Here is an 18933-nt window from a genome sequence, read left to right on the forward strand (position 1 = left end):
TGTGAAAAATGACAGTGAAACAGGTTTTGTCTTGAAAATCATCAAAATATTTGAATAGCCAAATTGCAATTTTCTTCACCTTTTTAGAACTTTTTTTTTTGTTTGACCTTTACAACCTAATAACAAACTGTTTTAACGAGCATCATAAACTATTTTCCCGACTCCTACTGATCACGATAAAAATATTTCCCGAAATAAACACGTGCTATATTTCTTTGCAATTGCTTTACGAAACAACCGGAGCATTTTGTGGTCATATTGGGTGCGAAATATAAATCTTAAACTGTAGTATTTTAGTGTTTATTATATGGGTAAAGGATATTAATTACATTCATTCACAAGTTTTAATGTTTCAATTCTATACTAATCCGAGTTACTATGAAATATGGTACTAACAAAAGTGTGTACTTTCGTTTTTGTCGCAATGAAAATCGTTACTAGAATTTTGATCATTTGAAGAATATCTCGATCAGTGTTTTGGATACCACTGTGCTTGCTTAACCTTACTCAGTGCTAGTTAAAACTAGGAACATTTTCTTAATTCTTTTCGGAAGGAAATAAATGGTCACATCATTGTATTTATTAGTGCTGGGGCGAGTCCGGGCTCGAGTCCGAGTGCACTCGAGACTTTTACTTAATTTTGAAGAAATTGGCCGGACTCGAGTCGTTTAGAAAGGATCCGTCAAGAAATATTATTCATTTTTACCTAGAACTGACCGTAGTAAAAGACTCGAGTCCGGGAAAAAGTAAAAAAAAATCAGAAGACTCGTACGAGTCCGACTTTTGCCGGACTCGCCCCAGAACTAGAGTTTCCTTCGTAATATTTTGGAAGGCCTATTCTCAAAGATTCCTTGGAGTCTGGAATGCAAGAGAATCTAAGAAGCCACTTATAAGTCTGCATTGGTTATACTCTAAAGGAGTGTATTGTTGTTGGTTTCGACAGAGCCCCGACAATGAACAGTAATAAACGAATAATCTGAGAAATGGTACTAATGATGATAATGGTAATGTAATTGTAGTAAAGTAACAGAGTTTACAAGTTGATGCGGTTGATTCAGGGGTTTCTCTCTTTCTTTCTTGAAGAAGAACAAATACTAAAGATGACGATGATGCATATGATTTTTTGTTATTATTATTGTTATTACTGTATAATCCTTTTCTTCTTTATCCTGTCGTTGCCTTTCTCCTCCGACAAACAATAGTAGGTCAAGACTTCTTTCAGGGCAAAGGACAGAGGGACACAACACACATAAAAATCTTTCAAAAAGACAAATGTTTCTTCGAAGTCTTTGGGAGCAGGAAGAGAAGGACGAGCAGGAGGAGCAGGGGCCGGCGATGATGATAAGGAATAATAATAATAATCATCATCATCACCGTGCATCACTAAATAGGTGGATCTTCAAAACACACTTGAGATCAGTGCTCGCTGGTCCAATGGAGTTTTCGGATCAGGAGGACATGGGCGGAAAGTCGAACATTTCCGCAAGAGCATCACAAAAATAGTCTGGTATCGTAGTAGTAATAGTAATAATCGTAATAGTTGTAGCAGTAGCTCGGGAGTGAGTGTGTATGTATGTGGGGGTGTCCGTATGAATGTTGGGGGGTGCGTGCTGGCATATCTCATGCCGGTTTGGTTGGAGGAACTGAAGAGCTTGAGGTGTCAAGGGTGTTTTTGTTTGCGGTTGAACGTTTCAGGTAGCTTGGAGCGACGCCTCTTGGTTCCGGGCTAGAGGGTTTCAACGAATTTGGAGAGTTGGTCTTGTGGGGTCATGGCGGATTGGCCGCCATCTTGGTCCTGATTGACACCCACTCCCCCGGGACCTCCAGGTCCGCCTGGTCCGCCCATGTTGGGCATCCCGCCCATGTTCGGCATTCCACCCATGTTGCCCCCGGGCATCCCCATTCCGCCACCCATTTGATTGCCGCCTTGTTGTCCGAGCATCATTTGACTGGTGCCCATGTCGTCGGGTCCGCCGCCACCCATGGGATGGCGTGGGGAAGGAATGGGCTGGTTTCGGGGGCTATGGATCATACCGGGGCGGGGTCCACCGGCTTGCGGGGATCGCATGCCGGCACCAGGAGGGGGAGATCTGACTTGAGCGAGCATTTGCGCGGGCATCATCCCTTGGGGCGGCATCATGCTTTGCGGCCCACCGAACTGACCGCTAGGCATGCTCATCGTCCTTTGGTAGCTGGGTGCGGGTTGTTGGTAGCCCTGGGGACCGTTGGGACCGCCTTGGAAGTTCCCGGGCTGTTGCTGGAGGTGAATGGCCCGATAGCGTTGCTGAGACTGCTGCATCATTTGGGGATTACTCATGGGCACTTGGGACTGTTGTTGCTGCTGCTGTTGCTGCTGTTGTTGCTGCTGTTGGCCAACCATGCTATTGGCTTGACTGCCCATCAGTCCTGCCATGCCTTGATTGCCGCCCATACCCGGTGGTATTCCTTGGCTTTGGTTGGGCATCATCCCACCGGAGGCTCCCTGTTGTCCGCCTTGCCCACCCACAGCCATGGCCTGACCACCTTGTTGGTGCTGTTGGGCACGTTGCTTAATAAACGCGGCCATCAGACTGGGGTTGCTCTTCAGGATGGTGAGGACTTGTTGCTGCTGCTGATCCGAAGACGGGCTCTTGAGCACACTGATTAGTTCTTGAAGACTCTGCTTGGTGGGGGTTGGTCCTTGTCCGCGAGGGCCCGCTTGTCCTTGGGGTCCCATGGGGCGGGGCGGTCCCTGCATGTTTCCTCCCGGTTGCATGGGGAACCGCTGCTGCTGCTGTTGTTGTTGTTGTTGCTGCTGTTGCGGCTGAGGTTGTTGCTGTTGTTGTTGCTGCTGCTGCTGCTGGGGTTGACCCTGGTTCCATTGGTTCTGGTTCATAGGCATGTTGGGAGACTGCATCTGGCCTTGCATCTGGTTGCCCATGTTCTGTTGTTGCGTCATGGTGCCTCCAGGGAGCTGGTTACCCGTATGCATCATCTGCGGGGTGCCTTTCCCGTAGTTGTTCACTCCAACCGCTGCCAGACTCGCCTGTCGGTGAGCCTCTTCCTGGACTTTCTTGACCGCTTCAAGGGCCCCAGGCCCTGGCTGGTTTCCAGGCTTGCCTGTCACGTGGTTGGCTATCGAGGTGGGTGCCGAGGTAGGTGTGGTGGGGCCGCCCGTGGCCTTGGCCACTTGCGGAGCCTGAGTGATCATGGGCTTGGACGGGCCCTCACTTTGAGGCGTGGACATGCCAATGGACTGGTTCATCCTCGCGATTCTCCGTCTCATCATGGCTGCCTCTTGGAGTCGCTGCTGCATCTGTTGTTGACGAAGCTTCTGCTTGATGTTCAGACAGAAGGGCACGGGACATCGGGCCTCTTGACAGAGCTTGGCGTGGTAGCAGCACAGGGTGATGAGCTGCTTGCAGATGGGACAGCCGCCATTGGTTTTCCTCTTGCACACTTTGGTGTGGGTTACTACCCGCTTCATCTTGTGACAGGAGGGTAGCCGGCAATTGGCATCCCGACAATGGCAAGCGTGCACCAGCGAGGTGATACACCGCTGAATGGACAATTGTCGCACACCTTGGCCATTGGAATTGTCTCCGGAGTTGTCGGAATCGAGTCCAAAGCCCAACTTCTCCATCTTGTGGGGATGTTTCTCCTTCTGGTAGCAGTCGACGCACAAGTCGAAGTCCTCGCATACGGTGCAATGGTATCGCGTCTCAACACTCTTCACGCAAGTGTTACATGTATACACGAACTTGTCTTGTCCCTGGGTGTGCAGTTCGTAGAGCAACACCATGCTGGAGAACTTGCATCGCCGAAGACTGGAGAACTCCAAATGCTTCTCCCGAGCCATGGTCAAAAATGCATCACGGCCGTCCATGAGATCACAGCTCATGAGGGGATCAGGATCCTGGATGGGACTTAGCGAGGCTGCGGATTGCGCTGAATGCAATCGGATGGTAAAGAACACCTCCTTGTGCTTCTCCATGGTGGCGAACACCTTGGCCGTCAAATCGCCACCCGAGCCCGTTGAGCTTTTCTTCTGGTTGTTTTTCCGTTGTTGAGAGTTCTTTTTCTTCTTCTGATTCTTTTTCTTTCCACCTTTCTTGCCGTCACTGGTGGTGGTGTCCGGATTGGTGTCATCATCGCACCCGTCATTGGCCGCTGCTGCGGCTTCGGCCGCCGCCCGTTCTTGCTCCTCCATTTCCTTTTTGCGGGCCTCCTCTTCTTGCTCGAGTTCGCGGATGTTCTCTTCGAGGACATTGGGCCAGAAATCCCCCTCGAAATAGGGAAGTTCAGCCGGGGATTGGAGGTTGTCCTCCAAGGCTTGCTTGTAGATGTCCTTGTAGTCCAGGACAATCCTCTCGATGATGCCTTTGTCCAACATCTTTTTGTACCATTCTTGAAGACGCTTTGGCTTCGGGATTTTTTGGTCCTAAAAATGGAGACAGATTAGTATTGTATAAGCTCACAAGTTCTTACCGATAACGAAAATCAAGATTGATGCAGCCGCGGGAGGGGTACTACACTTACTGGGGGATGGCAATGGAAAATGTAATCGTCGCCTTCGCTCGGAGGACACGCCCAAATGTGGGCGAGGGTGTAGCCAAGCTTCTTCATGTAGTCCAAGTAACCCAAAAGGATCTCGTGGTAGACCGATGTCCGGAAGTGTCGAGGTTTGAAGAAGTGCACCGAGTCCAAATAGGCGATGTAGACCCGCCTTGTGTTGGGCGCCGGGGAATCTGAGCCGTACTCTTGGACATGCATGCCAAAGAAACATACATCCACACCGTCAATCTCTTCGAAGGCGAACATGGCCCGAGCTCGATAGGGAAAGTTGTCCTTCATCTCGCCTGTATCCACAAATCTGTAGAGAAACAAAAAAAGAAAAACCTCACCAATGAGTACTTGGAAAATGGGAAGGATTGGACACTCGTCCAAATGTTGACTACCATACAAATACCAGAAATGAATTCAGTTCTTCTAGGAATGGAATGGAATTGCGTGCTAATGTTATTATCTTTGTTTTTGAACACGTCATGGGATGGGAGGAATTTCATCTTAACGGTTTGCTTTCCAACCAAAAAGTTGAAACTAATTTGACAAGTCACACTTGTCATATCCAATTTGTGACAGAGAGAAAAAAAGAATTCGAACGATTTTAATAATCACGTACCTCTTCTTCATCCCGGGTTTGACTTCGACATGTTTGTCGCCACTGTAGACGACCCGAATGTAGACCTCACCAGCATCGGCCTCCTTCTTCCGGAGGAAGTTGTTCACGCGAGTCTCGATGTAGTTGCCCAAACGAGTGGTTGGCAAGCGTTTGGCCGAGAAGCGATTCTCTTTTCGCTTTGTATCACGCCGTTTGTGGCAATTATCACAGACAAATCTACAAAGCCGAGCGACAAGGTCAAGTTAAATGGTGATTGATTGATTGATTTGAGAGATTTGAGAGAGTTGATCTTCTTTGTTTGTGTGTATTACCCTTGAGCCCATATTTGAGGAATATGAAGGACGCAGATTTGATGAAGCTTTCGGCCACAGTCCTCGCACGTGACAAAGGCCTCCTTCTCTAGAAGATCATTTTTCTTCTCGATGAAGTCGGTTTTGGGGACTTGTCTGTAAGAAACAAAAACAACGAACGGTGGTGTCAGAACAGAGAAAACCAATAGAGCAAAAATGACTGTTGCAAAACTTACGTAGCGGGTTGCGAGGGGTCATCACAGAGTGCGACCAAGTCCCCTTGGACATCGTTGAAGCACTTGGTACAAAATGCATACTTATCCGAGAACAGTGAAGGCGTCGGGTTTCTGCAATACGAGCAACAACCAATACCCAAATGAATTCCCTCCTAAGAGTGTGTCAAAATGATCGTGGACTTACTTGTTTTCGAAGACGAAGTATTTAGCGTCTCTGGCAATTGTACAAATAGTGTTTTGCTGGCCATAACAACAAAGGGTTTGCGGACTGTAGGCGAACTTTCGACCACAGCAATAGCCTAGTTCTTGCATCACAGGGTCAATATCTTGCTCGAACATCTCGGAAAGCTACAACGGGATCAGAGCCATTCCAATTAGTACCCGCTCAACATAGGAGATTCCCACTTCCCACTTACCTTAGTGCAGTACTTGTACACCCTGGACGTCTTTCGGTTGTAAATCCAGGCGTTTTCGAACATGAGCCACACGTCGTCCACGAATTGCCAGGGATTGGTGTAGTCGCCCTGGTCCAATTTGGTCTTGATCGTACTCATGTCCATGGGCTTGGTGATGATATCGAAGTAGTCGGGGATGCCCAAAGCCGTGGGATCCACTGCAGTTCGGAAAGGCACGGCCTCCGGATCCTGATTGTAAAGTCGAAGCAAGGGTGGCTCAAGCGCCTCCTTGAGCTCCTCTTTGGAGAACGTGACGGGCTGTTTGATGATCTTTTTGGGCGGCTCGGTCTTGACGGAATTGAGCGCTACCGTTGAGTCGGCCTTGATGGCCACGGCCTTGGAAGTGCTATTCTCGGCTGTATTGGGCTCGCTCTTGATGCCGGGCTCTTGCTTGATCACAGGCTTGATGTCCTGACTACTCTCGTCCATGGGCTCGCTCTTGATGTCGGCCAAATTGGGCTTCACGTCCTGCATGGCTTCGTGCTCCTGCTTGATCTCCTGCTTAATCTCCATGGTGGTCTGCATGGCCCCGTTGCTCTCTTGAGCGGTGTTACTACTGTTGCTGCCCAAGTTGGGCAGTGCCTGGGGAAGGTTCTCATTAGGGACTTTGTTGGCCAGGACTTCGGCCCTTTGGTTGATCAGGTTCGGATTGGGATCACTTGAAGGTTTGGCCAGCTGGGATAACAGGAGGCTTCCAGCCACGCCCGACGACGAGCTGGGGCCACTCTGGCCAGTCTGGCTGGTGGGAGGAGGGCCACTCATGCTCATCGGAGGTCTTTGAATGCCCATGTTGTTCTCTAATTGAGATCGAAGCATGGGATTCCCGCCCATGGTGGTGCTGTTGTTGTCGTTGGTGGAGCCACTTTGACTGAACATGGGTCCGTTGGGACGGGGACCCGTGGGACCCATGCTACTCATGGGCGGATGAGGGGCGCCGGTTTGGCTCATTGGGTTGGGCATTCGGTTCTGGGGCGGGGCCTGAGCTTGCATGGGCATCTGACCTCCACCTCCCCCGGGTTGGCCTCCTTGAGCCATTTGGCGTTGCTTCTTCTTGTCTTCGAGACCTTTTCGGATCTTATAGATCTTCTCGGCCAAGAGATGGTAATACTCGGACTGGAATTGAAAAAGAAATGAAAATTACATGAGTTACAGGTGTCACTTGGTCTGGAGGACGGCATTTAATCTATCGCCATTGAGTTTCAAGTTCAGTATTTTCTTGATCAACGAGGTAAATTACTTGTTGGCTGTTGGCGACATTTGACCTTTTTCTTTTACAACGAGTGACACATTTTGAACACCTAGTGATGACGATATTGTGAAAAAGAGAACTTCAAACAAATCCTCACATCAGAACGAAGTTTCTTCAAAATAATCATGAATGAAACGGGTATCAACGGTATCAACCCAACTATTCATATCAAATTTACTTGAATGAACCCCAAAATTGGCCTTGAATAGGCCAACACGAATGTACAATAACACTGGCCATCGATAGTTATGAGACGTGGAAGACATACCCGAGACATAGCCACAGAATACATATCGGATTCGACTTTTCTGGCGTGGGCCACCAAACTGTGGAGTCGCTTATCCAACATGACGGCGGGTCCAGCCATGGGGTAAATTGCTTGAACTCTGCAAAGACAATGAGACCGATCAGAATGAATGTAGAGGCAAGAGCCTTCATGGCAATCGTCCGGTCGAATAACTTACATTTTGTTGACCAAATGGTTTCGAAGGTCGGGCGTTACCGAAGAGTGCCATTCCTTATTCGACGGCATGGGTTGAGCGGACACGGCTGCAGACAGATTATTGGGCAGAGTGTCCACCTTACCCTCCATTAGCTCTCGCGCCAAAGCACTGGGACTGTTGGTGGCCACAGACGACACTGGGGGAAAGGATTGGTTTGGCTGCGGCTGCTGTTGCTGCTGTTGCTGTTGTTGTTGTGGCTGTGCCATACCCATGTTGGGCCCGCCCATCGAGTTTGGAGTTTGTTGTTGGTTGAGCATGTTCGGATGTTGTTGTTGTTGTTGTTGCTGCTGCTGTGGAGCCACCACTTGATTGGGCAGACTCATGTTTGGTCTGATGGGCATTCGAGGGCGCACGCCGCCCATGTTGAAGTTGTTGGCGCCACCTGAAGGAATACCTAAGGCCTGGAGAGCCCGCTTCATGCTATCGTCCGAAGGTCCTGGCGACTGGCTGGGGCCAGAGAGGTTCGGCATGGGCTTGGGTCCTTGATTGGGCCCTTGGGGGGTAGGAGGCCCTCCGGCCTGGGCCATCTGTTGCGGCTGCTGTTGTTGTTGCTGCTGCTGAGGTCCTTGCGTGCCGTTGGTGGAGGCCACGGAGGTGTTGGGCATTTGATTGGAGTTGGGGCCGAGCAGAGTGCCCGGGGGTCCTTCTTGACGACGCTGGGTGGGATCAAAGCGCTTCAGGGGTCGACACACAGGGCAATCGGCGCGGTTGCAGTGTTTCCAATGAGCAATGATTCGTCGCGAGGACGTACAGTGTGCCACGGGACAAGACTTACCCGCTTGGCACGAGGTCATGTGATTGAGCACTTGCTTCATGGTACCGCAGTGTTCCAAATTACACTGTAACAAAGGCAATGATTGGAATTCGTAAACACATTCTCCTTGCGTACAAAAGCGCTGATCTAAGGACATTTCTAAAGGTGGATGAGCTTTAAGGGAAGGTATAGTAAACGTGATTTCAGAGGATTCAATGCATCTCCTCTCTCAAACCACTGGTTTCACAATAATGTGTAAGTCAAGGAACTAAAAGCGAGTAGTTATTTGGGAAATCGGCGGATTCCTTACCTGTACAATTTGTCCACCACTGTTCGACATCTCTTTATCGCGTATCTGACATCGATGGGCGTGCAGGAGTAACACAAGTTGTTGCTGTATGAGTTTGCGTTTTTCAGGATCAGCCGTAGTGGGCGCGGCCGGGGCACCTCCCACATTGTTTCCCAACGCCCCAGCACCACCTTGTTGCTGCTGCTGAGGACCACCTTGCTGTTGCGGCTGAGTCTGTTGCTGCTGTTGCTGTTGTTGTTGTTGTTGGAGCAACGAATTTTGCTGTTGCTGCTGTTGTTGTGGCTTGATCACTCCGATGTTTTGCGTCAAAATTTGATTCTGGCTATTCTGGCTCACTTGCACGAGCATCTGGCCCTGATTATTCCCTGGATATCGAGGCGGCAAATTGACCGGACCGCCGGGTGTCATTTGGGACATGCGTTGTCCGCCAGGAGCCGTGTTGATCACAGTGTTGCCGCCCACGAACTGATGATTACTGCTCACCATGATGCTACCGGGCTGCATTCTGACGTTGGGCGTGATCATGCGCGGCTTACCCGCCATCATGGCGCCCGAGGGCGGCGGGCGCGGGATCTGGTTGGTCACTATCATGTTGGGCGGTCGATTGCCCACAAACTGATTGCCACGAGCCATCATTGGCGCCTGGCTGGTGGGCATCATGTTGTTCATGGACATGCCCACACCCATGGGCGGCCGTTGCTGTTGCTGTTGTTGTTGCGGCTGTTGATTCATGCCGTTCATGGTGTTCATGGCGCCCATGTCGAGCATGTTGGGTCCGTTGTGCGTCATCTTGCCCATGTTGATCATGTTGCTGGCCTGCGAGGTGCGGATCTGGCCCATTTGCGACATGGACGTGACCGTGGCATTGGACATGCCCATGCCGTTGGCCATGCTGATCCCACTGGACATGAGACCCACGGGCGGACCACTCGACACGGGGTTGTTGACCATGTTGTTGGACTGATTGGAAGGACCACCCGCATTGCTGGACGAGTCTCCCAAGTCGAACAACAGGTCGTCCGGCAAGGCCGTGTTCAGGTTGAGAATGTCTGTCGACGACCAGGAAAGAGAACAAGAGAACACACATGAGTATGGACCAAATACAATTCATATCAGGTACATCTTGGAGCTCATTGGCCTGGGGGGGGGTCACTGCTTTCAAAAATATGGGTGGTGAATGGAAAAGGTAGAACTGTAATGACACCACACAGTGTCTTAGTTTTACGTCTGGGCACTAAAGTTTGATCTAAATCTGCACGCTTCAAAAATTACTGACAATTTGCTTTTGACATTTTCCTAAACATTGAGACAAATTGGGTTAGTCTCATGATGGCGGTCATATAACGCTCTCGACAATACATGGGGAACGCTGTTACTTTGACCCTCATGTTCCAATAAACCGATGCTCGGCCAACAAAAAGTACCAATCGATGACATACCACAAACGTGAAAACATTCTGCTTGATGCCAGTGAGCTCAAATGCTATTGATACTAATTTCCACCAAACCCCTAATCCACCAAAATATTCATCTCATTTATAGGATCCCAAAAATCCCAAAGAACCTCATCCATGGACCATCCAACACCTCTTCCCTAAGCCATCAAAATGTACTTCAATCATCATGTTGTGCCACAAAATCTGCTGAACGAACGAACGACGTACCTTCCTCAAATCGAGGCTTTTTGGAGAGGGGCTCGTCGCCCATGGAATCGGAGGAGGCCATGACACTCGTTGGTCACTCCCGAGGGTTCCAATTGCCTGCCAGCGGCTGGCTACATATAAAGCTATATCTCTAAAGTAACTTGTTCACTCGGGGTCCGTCGGCTCTGGCGGGATGTGTACGTATGTATGCAGTATTATGAAGTTGGTGTGTGACTATGGCTCAGCCTCCAACGCAGAGCAGCCTCCTCACACTCACTCGCTCACTCAGTCCTCACTCAGTGCTCGCTCAGTTGGTCCGTGCTACTGGGCTCTGCGAGTGTGGTCGTGTGGTAGTATCGGGACCCGTCCGACCCAATCCCCAAGCACAGAGCAGTGACTGGCCCTGTTCAAGACGTCTTTAGTGGTGCTAGCAGTCAACCGCCCGATGGGCTGAAAGGGCCGGCGCTGAGCGCCTGGGCAGACGGAAGGAGGCTCCTTCGTGGGACCCAAACACGCCAACTTTGAGGCGGGATTGCGGCCAAACACTCCACACGGGGCGGGGCGGATCACTACACAGTCGATCGAGATCGAGGTAGGGGGCGTCTTTTTGCTTTAGTCCAAGTGGGCGTAACTCGTCGATGGGCGGCGGAACGAGCTCGGGCAGGTGAGGCGTTCAGCAGCCTGAGCTAGGGCTGAAACGGGGGTAGGCCCGGGTTTCAAGCGGGATATCGGATCCTAATCCACCGGATTGGGCGGATTCAACCACGGCAATGGGGGCGTGGCACTCTGAGCCCGGGTTTCTATTCACACCCAACGGCCCAAGGTCCACTTTGGAGCGAGATACACCCCGAAAACTGAAGGGAGTCCATGGATGGGTCGAACGCTGTAAAATGGCGACGCCACTCACTCAGTCACTACTCACTCACTCCTCTTCTTGTTCTTCTTGTCTTGTTCTTCTCACTTCACAGGCTCTCTCGGAGGAGATTCGCACTTCCAAGAGGATCCGATCCAGCGCTGCCCGCCCAACGGGACTGACGCTCCCGCGCTCTGGCGCTTGTTGGGCGGGCGTTGGTCTCCGCTGGCCCAACTCTTCTGGACAGGGGCCTGCTTGAGTGTGGCCATTTGGGGTTTTGAAGGCCAGTTAGATCAGGCCAGAACGAGACGAATAAGGGTTATGTTTGGCGATAAAGACTAGATAAGAGGGTTTTGGATGGCTTGAGTTGAAGAGTTTAGAAGTTAAAACAGGTTAGTTTGTGTTTTGGATGCACAGAATACCATTGGGGGTCTTAGTTTTGAGTAAATTGTTGAACAACTTTGACAGCCGGCTTGGTTCAGGCACTTTGGTTTGTGAGCTCACTATCCAAGTCAATGGTCAATCCATACAAATGATAAACCCTGTAATCTCTTATCATCTTATGGGTATATATCGTAACGATAAGCTGTTATCCCGATGGGGAAATTTCCTGTCTAAAAACTGAATTGAGACTCAAATGGCAACACTGAGCTCGGCCTGGACGACGTTGGCTATTTGTCAGCACTCGTTGGGGCATCACCAGCGTTCCCTTTGTAATTGGGGAAGAAAAAGGCCTGAAATTACATAAAGCTCCTCGCGCATTGCTGATACCATGGGTAAATACGGAATTTACCAAAACCACGGCCTTTTTCGCTCAATACGTCGCCTCCACGTCAGTAAGAGTTATGCAAAATGATTGTCATGCCAAAATTTAAGATTCACAAATCGATTGCAATGAAATACTCTATTTAAAATATACATAATGTCGAATCTACATATGATGAAAACATGTGTCAGTGGCATTGCAAGTATTTCGTATCCAATTAATCATATTTCATCAAGTTTTATCAATAATCGTTAAAAGCCGTTCGCAGGTGAAATGTACTGAAACTGGACAACCTGAAGTCAGAGCTTACCGGCGTTTTGCTCTTTTTACCTACTGGTTCAACCAATCGACGGCATTGTCCAAGTCTAAAACTCAGGGTGCTCTCTATCCTTATGGCTAATTTACTGCAGGTATTTAAAAACGTTTAAATCCATAATTCACAAAGAAGAGGATAATTCAGCCCACTCAAAGAACCTCCCGCATTCCTGGCTGAAGAAAATTAAGTTATGAGTGGATTTATCGTCACCAATTGAAGAACAATGAAGACACTGAATTAAACTCATGCAACATTATCATGAAATTTATTCTAAGAATTGTTCATCATATTTCATTCATAAAAAAAGCAAAACCGTTCGCATCATTAGCTACTCGTATCCAATTCAACTTCCATCAAGACGATCCAAGCCCAAATATAATTCTTGTGTTTTACAACATTTCCATTGTGGGCACATATCACCCAAGTCAGTGCTTGTATACCAACAAGATTGGTCGGGCCACCTGAGCGGAAAACCGCGGGATCGTCTCCTTTGGCCGACCCAACACGATTAAGACCTTGAAGAACACAAAATGGCGGAATCCTATTGGCTCAAGAGAGACATTCGAGGCTCGTTCAACATTATTCAGGCAGACAAGGCAAAGGGGAAGGAGTAAAAGCGAGAGCGCTCTCATCCAGGAGTTGTAAATATCTGCCCGGAAGAAGTAGTTCCTGGCAGGGCGAAAAACCAACGATTTTGGCAGAATTGGCTAGGAAATGAGAATTCCTCCGCCATGATTAGACAGGTGGAACACGGGGGCGCAATAATAATCAAGAAATGTCAACAAATGATTTAAGGAATAAGTGATTATTCGTTTCTAGTCACTAGAGTGTAGCAAAGCATGTTGGAAAAGCGAGTTGTGATGGCTGTGATCGAGAAGTCGGCACATGACATAAATGATCTTATGAGGGAAGGCAATCTACTTTCCGTGGCACCTTGGGAAAACGGTGGGGTTCCTGGGAGAACGCATGCACATTCTTGTACTGTACGACTTCCCGGCAGGGCGAAAAACCAACGATTTTGGCAGAATTGGCTAGGAAATGAGAATTCCTCCGCCATGATTAGACAGGTGGAACACGGGGGCGCAATAATAATCAAGAAATGTCAACAAATGATTTAAGGAATAAGTGATTATTCGTTTCTAGTCACTAGAGTGTAGCAAAGCATGTCGCCCCCCCCCATGTAGGTCGACGCTACGCTACCGAGGGTGCCCAAGTTCTACATGAACATCGGACATTGGTTTTTGTCATTTCGGACTCGATTTGATCACTCTCAATCAATTGAAATGGATGAAATAAGACGTAGGGAAAAAGGATCCTCGTGTTTCATCATCCGGGAGATCATTGATTTCCTCTTTTGTAACCAAGCGTTGGGCATCCTATGGGAAAGATGACTTTTTGCTATTCACAAATCTAACAGAGTATGGCAATTCCCTGCTTTTGTAAAACTAATTTTAATTACGTGCTAGAGAAATGCCATGATGTGGTCGATAAATACCTAAATGTAGTCTTAGGTATTTTCCTTCGAAACTTGATAAGGCTTGATAAGGATCCTGTACAAAACAGAAGTATTGGATATTTATCATTGACAAGACAATGGGTTTCGATTTAGCAATTCTTTAGAATTACATCAAATACATGAAGCTATATCAAGGGTAAACACTTGCTTGAACAAAGATCTACGCCAGTAGTTTCGAATTTTTTGAATAAATATATATTTATGATTTTCAAATCCATGCGAATTGCCCAATATTTATTCCACATTACATTTTGTAATCATTTAAATTAACAATCTGCTTTTTTATATTCAAAGGAGCAGGTTAAAAAACAAATATTTTCCATTTTGGTTCCCAAATATCCCTTGAAATTTTCTTGATGTCAATAAGTAAAGCTTAATCATTACTGATATATAAATCTGTCTAATAGAAAACCTGCTTTTGTATTGCATTTGTAATTCTATTTCATAATCGTTAAACAAACAGTTTGCTTTGTTGATATTTTCCGGAGCTGGATGAAATGATCAAAAACCTCTGTAGCTTTTGCAAGCCTAGTAGAAATTAAAAACTAAAAATTGTTTTAATACATATTTTCGTCTTTGGTTCCAAAATATCTCTTGAAATTTTAGGTTGTCAAAAAGTAAAGCATAATGATGCTGATGTACAAATCTGTCTAAAAGAAATACAGCTTTTTATAACTTCCAAATATGCTGACAGTCTTTTGTGAAATATGCAAGGAAAGTATAAGTTTTAGGGCATATGTTTGCATTGAATTGCAATGTCAGGGCAAATATGACAGCCAAAAATCACATCATAAAATTAATAACCTTATCCTAAACACTTTTGGTGTTTATATGTTTGCTCCAAAAGTCATGGTTATATTTTTGACAATATTGCCATATATTTGGGTTGCAACTTTGCTCCAAAATAATGGTGGTTCAACCCAGTTTTGACAAAGGAAATTGCATCAACTGATGGCCACTTTCAACGCTAAAGAGTATGCCAGAAAACGTAACATTTCAAAATGTTGATATTTCTTCAGTTGGCTGGGTCAAATTAAAAACTAAAATTCAAAAGGCCAATTAAAATTTAACAAAACTGACCGGACTAGTTGTGCAATTGGATTAACAGATGTTATGCAAATAAGAATCAAGACTTAAAAAACCGAGCGAGGATCTAGCCTTTTATGTAATGAATTCTTTATGTAGTTTTGTCACTATTGATAGTTTCTTGACAAGCATTGAAAAACTAAATGCTGTGTCAAAGACGATTCCAAAACTGTGGTTCCCGTTACATCCACAGTTCAGACCGTGACGAAGGCTAGTACGATAGTTCTACCCATATCTAGTTTGACATGGAAATGAGGAATCAGTTCATCTTCACCGGAAAATTTTCTTGTTTAAAATGACGCCTCCAAAGGGACCGTACTGAGAAATAGACAAAAGCTTTTTCAACGATATTTTGAGAAAAATAGACTGACCTGGCAATCCCTAAATCTTAGTACCCATGATATTTCAATATCGGTTAGAGAAATAATAAAAGCCATTTCGATCAAACTATATCAATCACTTTAATAAAATCAGGAAGAAAAACTGTGAGTTTTAGCAAGCAACACAACCTTCCAATTGTCAAAGGCTTTAAGTTTTCCCTTTTTTTTTTTTTTTACCTTTTTTGTATTTGTGTCTTGGGATGTTAGGGTTGGAACCTTGCCCGGCAAGCAAAGCTAATCATGACATCGTCAGTTCATAACTCGACCGGATAGGCAGTGTTCTAGTCCGTACTAGATCTGTGCATCGGATCCGACAGGGTCTCCGAATCCGATCCGAACTGATTTCTTGTATTCCGAATCCGAGAATTTTTTCCCAATCCGACCGAATCCAAATCGGAAATTTTCTGCTCAATGCGAATCCGAAGGCGAGAGCTCTGCCCAATATCCGAACGAATCCGTATCCAAAAATTTTCTCGGATCCAAATCTGAATCCGAATCCGAGATATACTTGCCTACTCCGACTATAGTCCGAAATATTATGCAAAATCTGAATTCTTCACCCAATTTACCTTAAAAGAACTCATTTAACTTTAACTAACTGTGTTTTTTTGCCTCTTAACGTTTTGAATGATGAGAATGAGTGGAGTTGCCTTAGTCAAAAAATAATTATCCTGTTGCATTTATGTCATTTTTTGTAACACTAATAGAATAGCATAACTTGTCTTTATGTCCTATGCTTCTATTGTAGTACTATTGAATAGCATTCTGTTATCAGAATGGTGCAACAATTAGGAATGATTTCGAAAAGGTCAAGTGACTCCTTTCTTTCTTACTGGAGGGAGATGAGATAGTGTCACAGGGCCGTTTGGGCTGTCTTAGATGGCTGGGACTAGCATGAGACGTTACATGTATTTTTTTCGCTTTTTTAGCACTATCGTGGCCTTAATCATGAATGCAACCGTTTTGAATCAAGACATAAGCTCTTTGGCACACTTTACACTCAAAAAGGTATTTATTACTTGCCTGAAAAGGTTATGAGCGACAAGCTTATAAACGTGATAAACGACAGAACTGATTATCAGAATGAGTTTGGTTTTGTAGCTACGATAGTAGGAGCCACGGACGAGCCGGAGTAGATTTAACGACTTAATCTTATATATCCGATATTTGGCTAATGCGTAAGAAATTTATATTTTTGGAATGTAAAGTGTGCCAAAGAGTTTATTCTTTGATTCAAAACGGCTATATTCATGATTAAGGCCACGATAGTGATAAAAAAGGAAAAAATCGTACGTAACGTCTCATGCTGGTCCCAGCCACCTAAAATAGCCCAAACGGCCCCGTGACACGTCTTCATCTCCCTGTGGTAAGAAGAAAAAGGAGTCACCTAACCTTTTGAAATCATTCCTAATTGGTAGTTTACAGGCTTGATTTGTTGAGGTATTCTAATTTCCTTTTTGCTAATATGGACTGTATGGACAGCAGATCCTTTTTTTAATGTCTGAAATTTTGGGTTTCTTTGTTTATGTGCAATTGCCACACAATTGTGATAACTTTTAAGATAGTAGGTCCATTCACAGATTTTAATTTTGATGTTTTTTTGATTTGCTTCACATTTTGAGATCTTTCAATCCGACTTTTTCCATTCCCCAATCCGAATCCAAATCCGAACGAAATGTTTAATCCAACTGTATCCAAATCCGATTTTTTCCCAATCCGAATCCGAATCTGAATCCGAAAATTCTTAGTCAATCCAATCCGAATCCAAACATCGCTTAAGTTTGGAAACTACCCTAACCACTACGCCCAATTCTGGAACTGAAGTACGATTTCAAATTTTATCAAATATGATAGATTAGTTGAAGTTTTTGTTGATGGTCAATATGTCATCAAGGAGTAGGAACTTTACAGTCACACACTATCAAAATAGCCTTCACAGTATAAATGGGACATGGATCAGAAGATGTGATGTGAATCACAACTTTGCCACTTAAATGTGCTGAAAATGGGTTCATTTAAATACGCTCTAGGGACAAAACTTGTGAACTAAGCACAAAACTTGTCCTTGATGTGGTTGGTTCCGCCCTCCTGAACTTGTCAGTACCTATATTTTGGCATGTTTGTTTGCAATTGTTTGTGCAAATTCACGTAATTTGTATTCAAATTTACCGTCAATATATGACCTTATATTGAAACACAATCTTGCCTTGTACTGTTTCACATTTTTTTGACTTCCCATGTCATTATTGCGTGGAGAAGAAGAATGTCAGATTGACTGCTTTGGTAACATAATATATGATGTTTGATGATGGCAAACATTTTGCAAAAAAAAGCGTTTTCACATACTAGATGAGTTTCCATCACAGAAGTTCACGCAGAAATTGTGGCTCAACCTGGCTAGACTATACACGAAAATTCGAGCCTGTACTTTACACAAAACAAGAAGACAAGTTCAATTGAATGACAATTAAATAAGTCCATGGTATTGTGGCAATATGATTTGAATATGAAGCTAAATTAGAAATTAGATGCTTATAAAAATGCCGCAAAAAAAAGAAAAAAGAAACTTTTAATGCATTGATTGCAAATGAGATTTAATCACAATTACTCTATTTTCTTACGTAATTGATCGCAATATTAATACTAATGATTACAATTAACCATTTTTCTAATGTAAATTGTTATGGTTACAATTGAAATGGGAAGAAGGGTTGCTCGAAGGTAGATTATCCTTTTTCCACCCGTGCATGCGCCGTACCTCTGTCCCCGTAGAAGGGACGCAAAGAAAGTCGAGAAATAGGATAGGTCAGTTTCGTAGTTTTAGAGTAGCCCATTTAACTTCCTCCCTCCCTCTCCTCCTACCCCCCACCCTCTCTCCCAATTCTCTCCTCTTCCTTCAAATACCCAATCCACCCCTATTCCTATAAACACTCAACTCTCTAATATTCCTTGCCCCAGCCCTATATTCCCAAAATTCGTTTCTATTCTAATGTAGCTGCCCAACCCATTCCACGAACCCAACCATCCCCATTAGCTCATGCTTTGCCTTCAGTAGAACGTAGCTTTGTTGATAAGAGGAATTTTTTACGGTTGGAGAGGATCCGAAATTCCGAAACCAAATTGATGCCTCAAATCGACCTGGTAGAATCACGGCGAAGGACTACCCCGGGTCGACCCGCCAATAACATATGGTTTGCTCAGTTGGTTACTCTCATTTCAAAACCGTAGAAAAAATTTCACTCACTTAAAGGACAGCCATACCAGAGGGGACCAAAGTTGAGCTGAAACTAAATGATTCCTCAAATCTTAGACAGCCTGTTTCTCAGCCCTTTGGCCTTTCTCCAATCTTTGAAAGGGTGGGATGTCTTCGTCCTAGTCTTCAAAGCCCAACTATTTCAATGAATTGCCAATCTGA

The 18933-nt window shown here is 45.7% G+C and overlaps 1 protein-coding gene across 1 annotated transcript; it reads right to left on the reverse strand.

Moving 5' to 3' along the window:
• Window positions 1-990: 990 nt before the first annotated feature.
• LOC131877348 (histone acetyltransferase p300-like) lies at window positions 991-11560 on the reverse strand. Its single transcript, XM_059222977.1, has 11 exons — window positions 10623-11560; window positions 8959-10007; window positions 7856-8733; window positions 7660-7777; window positions 6104-7255; window positions 5872-6035; window positions 5688-5798; window positions 5473-5607; window positions 5162-5377; window positions 4519-4852; window positions 991-4420 (listed from the first exon to the last, which is right to left on the reverse strand). Exons 1-11 carry the CDS (start codon window positions 10681-10683, stop codon window positions 1727-1729), a joined length of 6912 nt encoding a protein of 2303 aa, XP_059078960.1. The 5' UTR covers window positions 10684-11560; the 3' UTR covers window positions 991-1726.
• Between the last annotated feature and the right edge of the window lie 7373 nt (window positions 11561-18933).

The sequence above is a fragment of the Tigriopus californicus genome, chromosome 3 (genome assembly GCF_007210705.1).
Source record: "Tigriopus californicus strain San Diego chromosome 3, Tcal_SD_v2.1, whole genome shotgun sequence".
Taxonomy (NCBI): Eukaryota; Metazoa; Arthropoda; class Copepoda; order Harpacticoida; family Harpacticidae; genus Tigriopus; species Tigriopus californicus.